The sequence below is a fragment of the Nelumbo lutea genome, chromosome 2 (genome assembly GCF_056320005.1).
Source record: "Nelumbo lutea isolate HS-2025 chromosome 2, American lotus-T2T, whole genome shotgun sequence".
NCBI classification, from domain to species: domain Eukaryota; kingdom Viridiplantae; phylum Streptophyta; class Magnoliopsida; order Proteales; family Nelumbonaceae; genus Nelumbo; species Nelumbo lutea.
In genome coordinates, this window is record NC_142685.1 from 579,637 (window position 1) to 593,447 (window position 13,811).

A 13,811-nucleotide genomic window follows, 5' to 3' on the forward strand; every position below is an offset into this window, starting at 1 on the left:
TTCCAAATGGAGCCTTAGGTGCAAAGGCAAACTTGTCTAAAAACTAGACCGAGATTAAAAGCCCATAAATTTAGCCCAGAGCCCAAGAATAATTAAGCCTGCTCTATAATATGTACATAACTAACACATGCATCGTCACTTTGTTACCGGTGGATATGACATGCTGACGATGGAGTAGAAAAGAAGGATTTCATGACTATAAAGGGTTGGAAAAGCAGTTCGCTCTCATCCACAAAGTTGGGTGCGGTAAGGACATCGCGCCAACCTCCCTTGTCGCACTCGCATAAAAGCGAGCATTTGTCCCCCCAAACACTCCTATTACCATTTATTCAATTAATCAAGCGCGTACGTACAACTCATCTTTCCTTATGTCGTATCCAAATTCAATTCACCTTTTTCTGAGGGGCAACTTGGGCCGGGATATAGCCTGAACCAACCCAAATGCAACCTAAGGTTGAATCGGTTTAAAGTTAGGGTTTGAATAATCCCGTCTCTGATATAAATCTGACATGTCTTTATATTATATATATATATATATATAATATATATATATATATGTCCATGAATTATGTACCAACATTTTTTTAAATTTAAATGCAATTTTTTCTATAACTAAAAAATATGGTACTCCTGAAACACCTTGCACATGCAATTATGCTTATGCTAAAAGCAGTTAACCTTAATCTCCTGAATTTTAACCTGAGAAATAAAAATATTTAACAAAAATAAAATGAATAAATTAGGCCAATCCGATTCCATTTGACAATGCAGGCCAAAGTTTTGTTTTTTGATGAGTGCAGTGGTTTGCCGATTCCAAGTATGATTAGGTGATTTGTTTCTTTTGCCTTCTTCCCCTTGCATTGGGTAGGGTGGAGGCGTGGAGCGTTTTAAGGGAAAGATTTGAAGTATGTCTTATTTGGATTTTGGGGTAAGGTAGGGATGTAAAATGGGACGTGCTGGGCCGGCACGGCAAGGCTCGCGTGTTGCCCGTGCCTTCTTCTACTAGGATATTTTGAGGGTCATCCTATCGTGGCCCATGGCCCGAGTATGCATGGGGCTGTGTCGTGCCACATGTTAGGCTGGTTCGTGGGCCGAGCCTTAGACCATATCGAGTCAAAGCTATTTATTTAAAAAATTGAAAAAAAAATCTTAAAATTTTATTTTATATGAATTTGGATGTATACAATAATTAAATAAAATAGTTAATAAAATTCAAAACAATTATTTATTTTATTAATATATTATATACTATATATTATTATATAATTATAATTTATATTATATATATGGGCCATGTTAGGCCGAGCCGCCTACAGACCTAAAACCCCAAGCTTGGCACGGCCCATACAATCGTGTCAGGCCGGGCTGGCTCGAAATTGGGTTGCGAGCGGCATGACCCAATTTACACCTCTATGGCAAGGTAAGGCAAGTTCGTTGTTTTATCTATTTTGTTAATGTTTTTTTAATAAAATTTTAGACGACCACCCCTCTCTCTACCTAGGTGAATTTAAAACAAAGCACGGTACGATGACGAGACAACATACCTATTGACGTGTTCTTAGCTGAAAATGTTGCCAATGCTTTCTATCTTTCACTTGTCCTCCGGTTGGAGACAAGGGAGTCCCTCCTTCCTTTGATATTTGCAGAGGCAAGGGTTAACGTCGTGGGAACCGCATCGATTTTTCACTTAAAGAATGTGTTCTTCGGGTGTTATTCTCACACAAGAACAAAACAGGGGTCCAGATTTAGTAGGCACGTTAGATAAGCACAATGAGTGAGCACGTAATAGATGTGTGACACATGTCCTAGTTAATGTGCCTTTCATCCAAACATTTTTGCTCCGTTAGACAAAAATTATCCATTATTTTATTATTTTTATCAAAATAAAAACAATGAAAAAGGAAAACCTAAGCGTGTTGGGAGTTGGGACTCATTTACGTTTTCCTTTTTCATTGTTTTTATTTTTAATTATTTTGACAAAAATAATAAAATAATGAATAATTTATGTCTAACAGAATAAAAACATTTGGATGAAAGGCACATTAACTGGGACATGTGTCACAGGTCTAAATGTACTAGGCACGTTAGGTAAGCACAATGAATGAGCACATGTGACACATATCCCAGTTAATGTGCCCTTCATGAAAACGTTTTTGCTCCATTAAATAGAAATTATCCATTATTTTATTATCTTTGTCAAAATAATTAAAAATAAAAAACATTGAAAAAAGAAAACGTAAATGAGTTCTAACTCCCAACACGTTTAGGTTTTTCTTTTTCATTGCTTTTATTTTTAATTATTTTGACAAAAATAATAAAATAATAGATAATTTCTGTCTAACAGAGCAAAAACGTTTGAATGAAAGACACATTAACTGGGACATGTGTCACACAGCTATTACGTGCTCAGTCATTATATTTACCTAACGTGCCTACGACATTCGGACCCATGTGTCACACATCTATTACGTGCTCACTCATTGTGCTTAACTAACGTGCCTACTACATCCAAACCCGCAAAACAAATCCTAATTTGTCCTTCTACCTTCTCACGTCCCTCTCACCAAGCTTGCAAAATCTTCTCATATATTTTTTTTCCATGAATCTTCTCATATTCTTTTCACATCCCTTTCCTCCTCTTAAAAGGTTAGGATGGAATCCGTGAAGTGTTCTTACTTTTATCTGAACTTTCTAGCTCAAGAGGAGTACAAGACGACTCATGAATCTTACGTATTTGATGTTTTGCCTTTTTTTCACTGTGAAAATGGCATTAGATGTGAACACAAATGGACCATAGTTGTCAAGTGGTTGCAGCTGAAAACTTTAGATTCCAAAAGCGCCCAAGCAAGAGGATCAAAAATCTTGGATGAACCTGGAATGTTTTACAGATGCATGGCTCGGCCCATAAATTCATCTTACCCCATTCTTGTCCTCATAGACTTTTACTTTAGACTGTTGACTACGTACCAAACGTGCAGTTATTAATTAACGCGTTCCACGCAAGATCTGTTTGTAAATGGTCCTAAACTCTTACTTCTAAATCCTAATTAATTATAAAAAAAAAAAAAAAAAAAACTCCTAATTCCTAAATCCTAACCCAGCACTTAAAAATCTTTGACCCGATAACGAGAGCATCTTCTCCTGGTCAAATCTTTGACGGAGATAATTCTAGTGACTTATCGAAAGGAATTCTATAGATCGATTTTTGGCACCAGAATTCGGATTACTCCTGTTCGGAATTTCGGCTCGGGTCAAATAATTAGGATCCGAATATAAATTGGATCGGATTCAGATCACCCTTATATGATCGGAGAGATTCGATCCATTATATTATATATTTATAAATATAAATATAATATATATATATATATATATATTATTTATTTATTTATAAATATGTTATCTATATTATATTTTTATAAATATATGATGAAAATAATTAAAAATTACTTATATTTTTTGTTTTTATTTTATTTAAATTAGATTATTTTATTTTATTAATAACTTATTGATTTTTAAAGAAGACAAGTCAAATCGGATCAGATCGAAAGATCTGACTTATCAATAGGATTTGAATTCAAATCGAGTCCTATCATATCCGATCGAATCGATTCCAACATAAATAGTATTGAATCTGATCCAATCCGTTTACATCTCTAGCCGCCAGCATGATCAATGATCACTGAAGTAGGTATGCAGGTGAAAGTCTAGCTGTTCAAGAGTCGAGTAGCGTAACGGCTTGGCCTGGATTCGGTCGGGCTTGGACATATTATTAGGTCCGTGTGCCCAGGTCAGGCCCTATAATCTAAGCCCGGCTTAATTTCGGATCAGGCTCAGGATTTTAAAAAAAGCCCAGCTCGAGCCCAGTCCAATCTGATAATAATTTAAATACTAATATCTATATATATATGTATACTTTTTTTTCTAACCCTAACTCATTTGAATCGACAGTCTTTCACTCTTCCTCATCCCTATTTTGTGTTTTGTTCGAACTTCGGACAAATTGAACTTCTTCCGTTTTTTAGCGGCGATCAGCGATAGTTAATCTACCTTCTATACTACAGGCGGTGAGCTGACGACAGCATCTCTCCGACCTCCTAATCCAAGTACTTAGCGGCCTCCCACCATTCCCATCTCTCCGAGCTTTGAATCCATAACCCATAGCCTAAAAGTAGTAGCATCCTCAATAGTGGTCGGCGGCATCTAACGCGGCAAGCCGACAACCAACTCTGAGCTCCAACTCTGAGTACTCAATAGCATCTCCATTTCTTCAAGCTTTGGGTCCAGACTCCATAGTAGTGGCATCCCCAACAATGACCGGCGACATCTACAACTGCAAGCCAACAAGCAACAACCAGTGAACTCCATCTCTCTCTCTACAGTTTGCTGGCAACTAACCCTTCCTACAGCAAATCGGCGATATTTGGATCAGAAATGTAACTCTCTCAAATCATCTCTTGATCTTTAGGCTCAGGCTCGGGCTTATGATTTAGGCCCGATGGTCGGACCAGGCTCGGGCTCAAGCCTCAATATATTGCATTAATAAAAAGTGAAAGCCTGACCTGAGCCTGGCCGGACCTGACTCATGAATAGGTCTAGGTGAAACCCATTAAATCAATTAATCTATAAGTTTTGATGTTTGAGTTTGACAACCAAATTAATCATTCATTATTCCATATAACTAGCGGAGGGGCCCCTACATTGCAGGGGCAAAACATGATGGTAAGTGACATGTCAAAGGTAAATTATTATATAGGAAAAAATTACCAAAGGTAAATTTTATAATTAAAAGTTTATTGGAAAAAATATCTATTTAAAATAAATAAATTTTTATGGGTAATAATATATTTAATTTAATAAAATAAAACAATAAATAAATAAATAATCACGAGCATCAAGCAATAGAGTGAAAGAGGGAGAGATGACTTTTGTCATTGTATTTTTGTTTTATATAGTGGAATAATTGCAAATACTTAAATAATAATTAATTTAATTTAATTAATTAATATTTTTAGTAAAATAAATGGGATAAATAGACAATCAAGTGAGAGAGTAAATATATATAAATATATACACCATTCTATGTCTTACTTTTCTAACAATAATAATTTGTTGGATTATTAAAATATTAACTAATTAAACAATATAGTAAAATAAGTAAATAAATCAATCAAGCCTTATGTATTATCAACACAAGATTGGTAAAGGCTATCTCAAATTATTTAATTATTAAGTTTAGTGCTTTTAATAGGTTAGGCTGAACTAGCTACTTTGCCCATGAACAGGCTTAGCCTAGTTCGTGGCCCGGCCTAGCCTAAGACTTGGCCCATGAACCAGCTCGGCCCACAACACAGCAAGAGCCCATGCAGGCTTAGGCTAAAATAAAATTTTAAGATCTTTTTTAATTTATGCTAAAATTTTAATTATTCTTTTCAAAATTTTTAAAAAACATGGCTTAGCTTAGTTTATGGCCGAACTTGGCCAAAGACTTGGCTTGCCGCACTAAGGGTGTCAATAGACCGATTTGGACGGATTAGACCAATCCAGTCCAAAATATTTATTAGATTGGATTAAGCCAATATTTGGTCTATTGATATAAGATAAGAATATATGTGTCAATGGACCGAGTTTGGGTTGAAATCAATCTAAATCAAAATGAATTTGAATAGATTGGATGATCCATACATTGAATTGGACCTGTCCAAATTTCTCCAAAACATTCATTGGATTGGATTGGACCTAGTCCATTTTTAATGGACTCACATTAGATTGGATCAGATTGAACCAAATCTAGTCCAATTGACACCCCTATGTGGCATGGCTTGGGTCTACACGGGCTCAGTTCAATTTTATTGTTGTATATATAAACAACTATATTCATCAAATTTCATATAAAATAAAATTTTAAGAGGTCCGATGGCTGTGTCGGGCTGACCCCCTAAAGTATCCGAGGGGAGGAAAGCAAGGGCCAACATGGTTTGATTGTAAATAAAATGAGAGATAGACAGTTTTTAACAAATATGAACAAAATAAAAGTTTAATAGCATCATTGCAAATAATTAACAGCGGCACCATTATAAATAATTACATGTTTAATATCAAATATGAAAGAGAAAAAAAAAATAAGTTATAATTATTTTTATTTTATTCAATGATATCATTATAATTAATGAAATTTGTAATGATAATGTTTAAAAGCATGAAAAGAAAAACATCACAAGATTATAAGAATTTATTTAATTATATAAAAAATTCCATTTACAAATGTACAACAATAGCGGTACAGCATTTTACTTTTACATTATATGTAAATACTGCATTATATTTTCCTTGAACGAGTGAGTATAGAAGGCAACGTACCCTTTGTTTGGTAGTGTACAAGAAAACGTACATGTACACATATTTATAGCATCTCATCTCTTCATCCAATTGGGATCAGTTTTGTCTAGTCGAGGAGGATAATAAATTGTTGGGAACAATTGTGACCGTAGGGACCACGGTCCCTGAATGCTTGAATGATTCATTATTTAAATAGGTATATGTCTTTTCTTCTCAATGGGATGGATGCCAAATCTTTATGGGTAGTGACACGCGTACAATTTCTATTTGGTTATTGATTCCTGTGGAGCCCACCATGTTATCCTCTCGACGACGGTTCAGTGACAACCCTCGGCGAGTCTAGTCAGCATGAGATGACGTGGAGAATCTTGATCCAAGATTTTATGCATGCGGTGTCTGGAGATGCCTTGACCACATCTTTGAGTTTCAGACTTGATCACGTCACCTCATTGAGCAAAGAAAATGGATAAGAAAACTTCATTTTGTTATTGTAAATTGTAATCCGTAAGCCGATCCTTACTGGTTTCTCCCGGTTTGACCGTTTGAGTCAAATTATAAGTTAGAACATCGGTTCTGCTGTCTAACTTCTTCCCTAAACGACTCGACCAACACAAACCAGTTTACTCTACAAGTTCTCCCATTTTATTATACCCAGGGTTGGCATGATTCATGGACGAGCCAATCTGGTTCGTCTCGACCCGGTTTCACTCCTGGTCAGCACACCCCATCCTCCCTCTCCAGAGAGCACCCACAGACCCACTCTACCAAGGCAAGCCGCGCGAGTACGTTAAAGAAAAAAAAACAGTTACAATGGAAAAAGATAAACATTAGGTATATGATATATTTATTTATATATAGTTTAAAAGCAACATTAATTAATACTAATAAAAAGTAAGAGTTCCTTCTCCTCTGTTAAGATCTCTCAAGCCGCTGCCTCCGCCGTTTCTTGGTCCAAATAACGCTTGTATGGCTACCACCGTGAAGAACAGCAGCCGAGTTTCGCTTGCCATGGAGAGAACTGGCCAATGGTAATTTAGAAGAGAAACATAACCGCCGACTGCAGTCTGCAGTGCCTATGTTCTTCTTTCTATTTTTTCTAATTATTCATGAGACTCTTCACTCTGTAATGAATTACTTGTTTTCTTTTTTTCTTGTCTTTAGGCTTTTCTCGCAAGAGATCCCTTCCGACGTAGTCATCGAGATCGGCGAGGCGAATTTCGCCCTCCACAAGGTAAGGGAATCTCCTGCTCCTCCAAATTTTCGTTTTTCAGAAAATATTTTAATTTTTTTAATTTTTTTTGTTATGGTAAATTATCCGAAAATGAAGCAAGAACTACTGAATTTTTATTTTGCTCGTCCTTCTCCTCCCAAATTTACTTTGCCTCGCCGTAGCTAGAGATACTTTACTTCCATCAACATTACACAGTTGTTATCTTTTGAAGTCAAAATGATAAGTACTTTGTCTGTCTTTTGCTGGTTGTCGACTTGTTGCAGTTCATGCTAGTGGCTAAGAGCGGTTACATAAGAAGAAAGATCATGGAATCGAAAGAACCAGATTTGACTCGGATCGATCTTTCAGACATCCCTGGAGGGCCTGAGATCTTCGAGAAGGCGGCAAAATTCTGCTATGGTGTCAACTTTGAGATAACAGTACACAATGTCGCCGCACTTCGCTGTGCCGCCGAATATCTCGAAATGACTGATAAATACAGCGAAAGCAACCTCGCCGGACGGACCGAGGATTTCCTCTCTCACGTGGCCTTGACCACTCTTCCGGGAGCTGTTGTTGTCTTGAAATCTTGCGAGCTTCTCCTTCCCATGGCAGCAGACCTCAAGGTTGTACAAAGATGTATAGATGTTGCAAGCGCAAAGGTAGATGAATGGGTAACTATATGAGGTTTTATTGCCATCATGGATAATTAAAGTCATCCTCGACTGAGCTATGAACTCTTTTTTTTTTCGCTTTATGCTTTCAGGCATGTAGGGAGGCAAACTTTCCAAGTCATTCCCCTACAAATTGGTGGACCGAGGAGCTATCGATTCTAGACATCAACTCTTTTCAAAAGGTTTTTACTTCCATGAAAACTCGCGGCGCGAAGACACTAACCCTAGCGAGTTGCTTGATGGTGTACGCCGAGAAAGCCCTTCCAGACCTCGTCCGAGATCACACCGGAAATGGCACTAAATCGTTGGATCCCGGTGACTCTAACATCAGGAACCAGCAACGGGACCTTCTTGAGTCGATTGTTGCGCTCTTTCCCTCCGAAAAAGCTGCCTTCCCTGTAAACTTTCTGTGTTGTATTCTTCGATCGGCGATTTTCTTGAAATCGTCGATTAGTTGTAAGAACGAGCTCGAGAAGAGGATCTCAGCGATATTGGAGCACGTTACTGTGGACGATCTATTGGTTTTGTCGTTCACTTACGACGGGGAGACGCTCGTCGATCTGCAAAGCGTTCGTCGGATCATCTCAGGATTCGTGGAGAAGGAGAAGAGCGTGGCGGTCTTTAACGCTGGTGACTTCAGCGAAACTTGTTCCACAGCCATGCAAAGGGTTGCTAAGACGGTTGATGCTTATCTCGGTGAGATTGCTACGTACGAGGATCTTGCTATTTCCAAGTTCAATGGCATCGCGACTCTCGTGCCCAAGATGGCGAGGAAGGTAGACGATGATCTCTACCGAGCAATCGATATCTACTTGAAGGTGAGTTCACTCCGGCAGTCGGGCCTAAGACTGATGCCAGTTGTATTCTATTTTGGCCTATAAATCGTTTTGTTTTCTGTTGCTTGCAATTACATGAGGCCATTTCACTTTGAGCTTATTACCAAAAAAAAAAAGTCACTTTGAGCCGTTGGGTAGGGTTCCAATCAACGGCTAGAAAGTGGAGTATAATATAGACCGGAAGGTTGATCTGATCTCTTAAGGGTCTAGCCAGCCGGAGCCGAAGGTACCATTTGATTGGTCCCAGTTAAACCGGAAGAAAAGCAATCCTGTTGGATGATTATTGGATATTCCACGATTGTGATCATCCAGTCAGGTTGAGAAGATTCTTGTATCAAAGCCGAGGGCTCTGGGTTGAGTGCATATAGTGTTGACTTTTTACACGTTGACGTGTCAACCTGGAACTCATTTGTTACTTGTGGATGCATATTTTAATTTCATCATGTTGCTGGTTTTGGTTTCGATTCAGGCACATCCAAACTTGGACGAGATCGAGCGGGAGAAAGTGTGCAGTGTGATGGACCCACACAAGCTTTCTTACGAAGCTCGGGTACACGCCTCCCAGAACAAGCGTCTGCCGGTTCAGATCGTCCTCCATGCACTTTACTACGACCAGTTGAAGCTTCGAAGTGGCGTCATTGACGATCGTAAAACACAGGACGCGTTAATGACCAGGAACCAGATACAAGCAGATGTTTCCCTGATCAAAGAGAACGAGGCCCTGCGGACGGAGCTATTGAAGATGAAGATGTACATCTCGGACCTGCAGAAGAATCAAGGAACCTCCTCCAAGTCAGGGGGCTCCAGGAAGCCCACTTTCTTCTCATCGGTATCAAAAACTCTTGGGAAGCTGAATCCGTTCCGGCACGGATCCAAGGATACTTCCAATATCGATGACAGTGCCATCGACTTGACCAAGCCTAGGAGGAGGAGATTCTCTGTCTCTTAAAATGTAGGAGAAGCTATTATTAGTTTATTGCCTTACTTATACGCTATACCTATATATATATATATATATATATATATATGTACTACTGTACTGTTGAAAGTTAGTTGGCTAGAAAACTGCTAGCTTCTTGTAAATATTCCGGCCTGTTTATGATTATCATGTCTAAGTTTGCCATTTTGATAATTATTCGTTGGAGAATTTTGTTCTTATAAAGGAGGATCGAATGAATTTGAAGTGACCCTAGACTTTGAATCGGTTTAACCAAGAATTTGATTGGTAGTAGTTCATTCCGTGTGGAGTGTGTGGGGACTCCTGCCGGCACAATACCCTTAATTTGTATCCATGCATGTACAACTTCTTATTGATTCGAAAAAATGGTTGTACATGGTTGGCCGGTGGTGGGCGAACAATAATTATGGTAGCATTGAACCTGTTTCGAGACCACGTGGAACGAAATAAATAATTTAAGTTAAATTGCTAAAACCTCTCAATGAAGTTTCAAACATTTCCTGAATATTGATAATTGCAATCAATTTTCTATTATTGTAGCAAATAGATTCTTTTTGCTAGAATCCTCAATCCTCTAAAAATAGGCATTGAAATGTCCAAATTACCCAATTATTTTTTATCAAAATATTTATTTTCTAGATTTTCATTACATATGAATAGTTAGCCCAAACCCTTTCATTCTCTTTTATGAAATATATTTATTTTTTAAAAATGTCCTTCATATTAATTGCTCAAAGGTAAAGATGCAACATTAAATTTTCTTTTCTTATTGTTTATAAAGTTTGAATTGTTTTTTTCTCTTTAGAAAAAGTCTCAACAGTAATTGCATGGGTACTTGGGACCAAGGTTCGAAATTTCAATACATATCAGACCGTATCATTCGATGTATATCATATTGGGAGCCTCCCGATATGCCCTTGGAAGGGGTATTTTAGGGTTTAACTCGTCTCAGGGGTAGAAGGGCATTAAACCAACCCCTTTAAACCAGGTTCGCAAAGAAAAAAAAAAGAGTAACAAGGGCTGATACAACCCAATACACACCAGGGGAGCTTCAATGATCTAGCCCAGATTGTCTCCCAGCCCAAACTACAAAGCCTCACTAATGATTGAACCCTCCATGGCTTCTTTGAGAGTTGGAAGTTGGCTAACTGTGGAGCTGGCCTCACAGGTCGAACCTTTCATGATTCTCGTGAGAGTAGGCAACCCGTAGATAGTAGAGCCACCTCCTCAAGGTTAGCACCCACGACTCTAATAGGAGTGGGTGGCTAGCAATTTCAAAGGCAGGTGCAATGCATGTGCAACATTGACCTACAAACGCAAACCCAGGAGGGTCAATCCCACGTGATGGCAAGGATGCAATCGTATTTAAAGCTAACTGTGGAGCTGGTCTCACATGTCGAACCTTTCATGATTCTCGTGAGAGTAGGCGACCCGCAGATAGTAGAGCTACCCCCACAAGTTTAGCACCCACGACTCTAGTAGGAGTGGGTGACCAACAATTTCAAGGGCAGGTGCAATGCATGTGCGGCACTAACCTACAAATGCGAACTTAAGAGGGCCAATCCCACATGATAGCAAAGATGCAGTCGTGTTTAAAGCTACTATAGAATGATCATTCGCTTTGGCGACTTAGTCAAACTGAATTCAAAGGGGAAGCGAAACCACATTTAGATAAGGCCCCTTACGTCGATCTTGAGACACATCAGTAATTTGATACCTCAATAACATTTTGACTTAGCCAAAATTATGAGTCTAGTTGCTTTGGCAACTAGGCAGTTCGTGCACCTCATCACATCGGCAACACTAGATGTTTTCAAGACTTAGCTTATTTTCTAGCAATTAAAAATACATGACAAGAAGAGGGGCACAATATATATAGAAACTTTGCTTCATTTGAAAGAAAATAATATATCTCGAAAAAAAATGTTTGGTTAAGTGTCCCCTTCCCCGGCTTCGTCGTTCCTGCCAACCTCTTCAAGATCGTCTTCATCGATAATCTTGTCAGAGGTGTTTGGCTCGACGTCCATTACATCCGCCAAGTTATTGGGGACCGACTAGATGGAGATGTGATCAAAGTCAAAACCAAGGTGGAGGCCCTTGATGAAGCGGCGCCAAAGTCTGAACCAACTCTACAGAGAAGGCACCGTAGCAATAGCTTTCTCCATCTTGAACTCAACTTGATGGACCTCCTTGGCATGCCTTGACCGCCATTCTTCTAGCAGACGGTCTCATGCCTCCACCTCAATAGTCAGACTAGCCATCCTCTCCTGGGTCTCTCCATGTCAACGGTGTTTGTACTCAACAGTGAGCTGAGTATCCTGAAGTTTAAGCCTCGAGAAGCGTGATCTGATTCCTCATCTTGCGTTTCTCACACCTTGTGCGTGTAGCCTGTTCCAAGAGAACTTGCTCGAAGGAGTTGGCATGGGAGCAAATGTAGCAGTTAGAGAAAGTTGAAAAAAAAAGGAAGAAAAACAAGCACAACATACTTGCATCGCGTAGCAAACTATCCGAACGACCAGGTTGGAGGATCAAGCTCCCCATAGGCCCAAGCGTCCTCTGGAAGAAGAAAACCTCTCCCCATCGCGTAGCAAACTATCTGAATCCAGTTAGTGATGAAGACGTCGGACACACTAGGAATGAAAGGGGAAGCCCTAGAGATGGAGGCCCTTGCCACAACCTTAGGAGTTGGTACAGGGGTGCGTTAGAGGTTGAATCAAGAACATGGGCAAGATCAGGACACACTACATCCCCGCCTTCTTCTAGGTCGATCACGATGTGCTCGGCCGACCTCCTCATTGACGGTGAGTTGGCGGCCTCCCTTGCCTTTTGTTGACCCCGACTGCCTTGGCCGCAACAAGGATGTTGGATGCGCTTGACATCTTTGCATAGGAAATTACAGTTAGACGAATTGGAAACAACAGAAAAAGCAACTTGCAACAAAGAAAATATCAGGGAAGACCTACCAATAGGACTAAGGCCGGCCTCAACAAGCATTGGCCCAGTTAAGAACACCTTAGCCAGAGATCGTCGTACTACAAGGAACATGACTTCATCATCCAGCTCGCTATCAAACGCGACACCCTTGATTCAGATCACCAAGTAGTATCGACCGGCTAACCCTCTTCCCATGATAGGAAGAAGTACCTATGCTTCTAATATCTTACTTTCGTAAGGAAGCCATAAAGGAGTTTGTACCTAGGGCAGTAACTAATATAAAAACAATAGGGCACCCTAGGCATTTTCTTAATATATTGCAAAGCCCAACGAAATACCGAGGTGGTGACAAAGAGAGATTGTCCCCATGATGCACCGAATTGAGTTCAGATGGAGCTGTCCTAGGAAGATCCCTTAGAGACTGAGCACCTTGCGAAAGATGGGGTGAAGTGGGAAACAGATTTCGATGACCATTGCCTTTCCAAAAACACATACTTGGTTCAGGTTGTGGTCGCATGGATATTAGCTACGGCTGGGCAAGATGCAGTCATAAGATAAAGCAATGCAAAAGGTCGTCACCATCCCAACAACCCCATCGCCAGTCAACGAGCTAAGGAACCCCCCCCCCACGAGTTAAGAGGTAGAGGCTTCCCTCTAAGAGGCTTACCGCTCTAGAAGTGAGGTGTCGGCCTCGTCTCGAGCGGGCACATTCAACTCCCCATCAGAAGACACTTTGGAAAAGAAAGGCCACTCACTAGATAGGACGACGACAAATAAACTTTATGACGAACTAGAAGAAAGACCTCACTTGCAATAGGTAGAGCTTGCCCACGCTCAAACAATCTTCGCATTGCACAATG

The 13,811-nt window shown here is 39.6% G+C and overlaps 1 protein-coding gene across 1 annotated transcript; it reads left to right on the plus strand.

The window, feature by feature from the left end:
* The first annotated feature begins 6,836 nt into the window (after positions 1–6,836).
* Positions 6,837–10,191, plus strand: RPT2 (Phototropic-responsive NPH3 family protein). The gene is made up of 5 exons (XM_088970941.1): positions 6,837–7,367; positions 7,501–7,570; positions 7,834–8,211; positions 8,316–9,041; positions 9,529–10,191. Exons 1-5 carry the CDS (start codon positions 7,306–7,308, stop codon positions 10,006–10,008), a joined length of 1,716 nt encoding a protein of 571 aa, XP_088827067.1. The 5' UTR covers positions 6,837–7,305; the 3' UTR covers positions 10,009–10,191.
* The last annotated feature ends 3,620 nt before the right edge of the window (positions 10,192–13,811 follow it).

Coding starts and splice junctions, on each gene's coding strand:
- RPT2 (XM_088970941.1), top strand. CDS start 7,306: ATGGCTACCACCGTGAAGAACAGCAGCCGAGTTTCGCTTGCCATGGAG. Junction 7,368..7,500: donor ATGGAGAGAACTGGCCAATG/GTAATTTAGAAG, acceptor TCTTGTCTTTAG/GCTTTTCTCGCAAGAGATCC. Junction 8,212..8,315: donor TAGATGTTGCAAGCGCAAAG/GTAGATGAATGG, acceptor TTATGCTTTCAG/GCATGTAGGGAGGCAAACTT.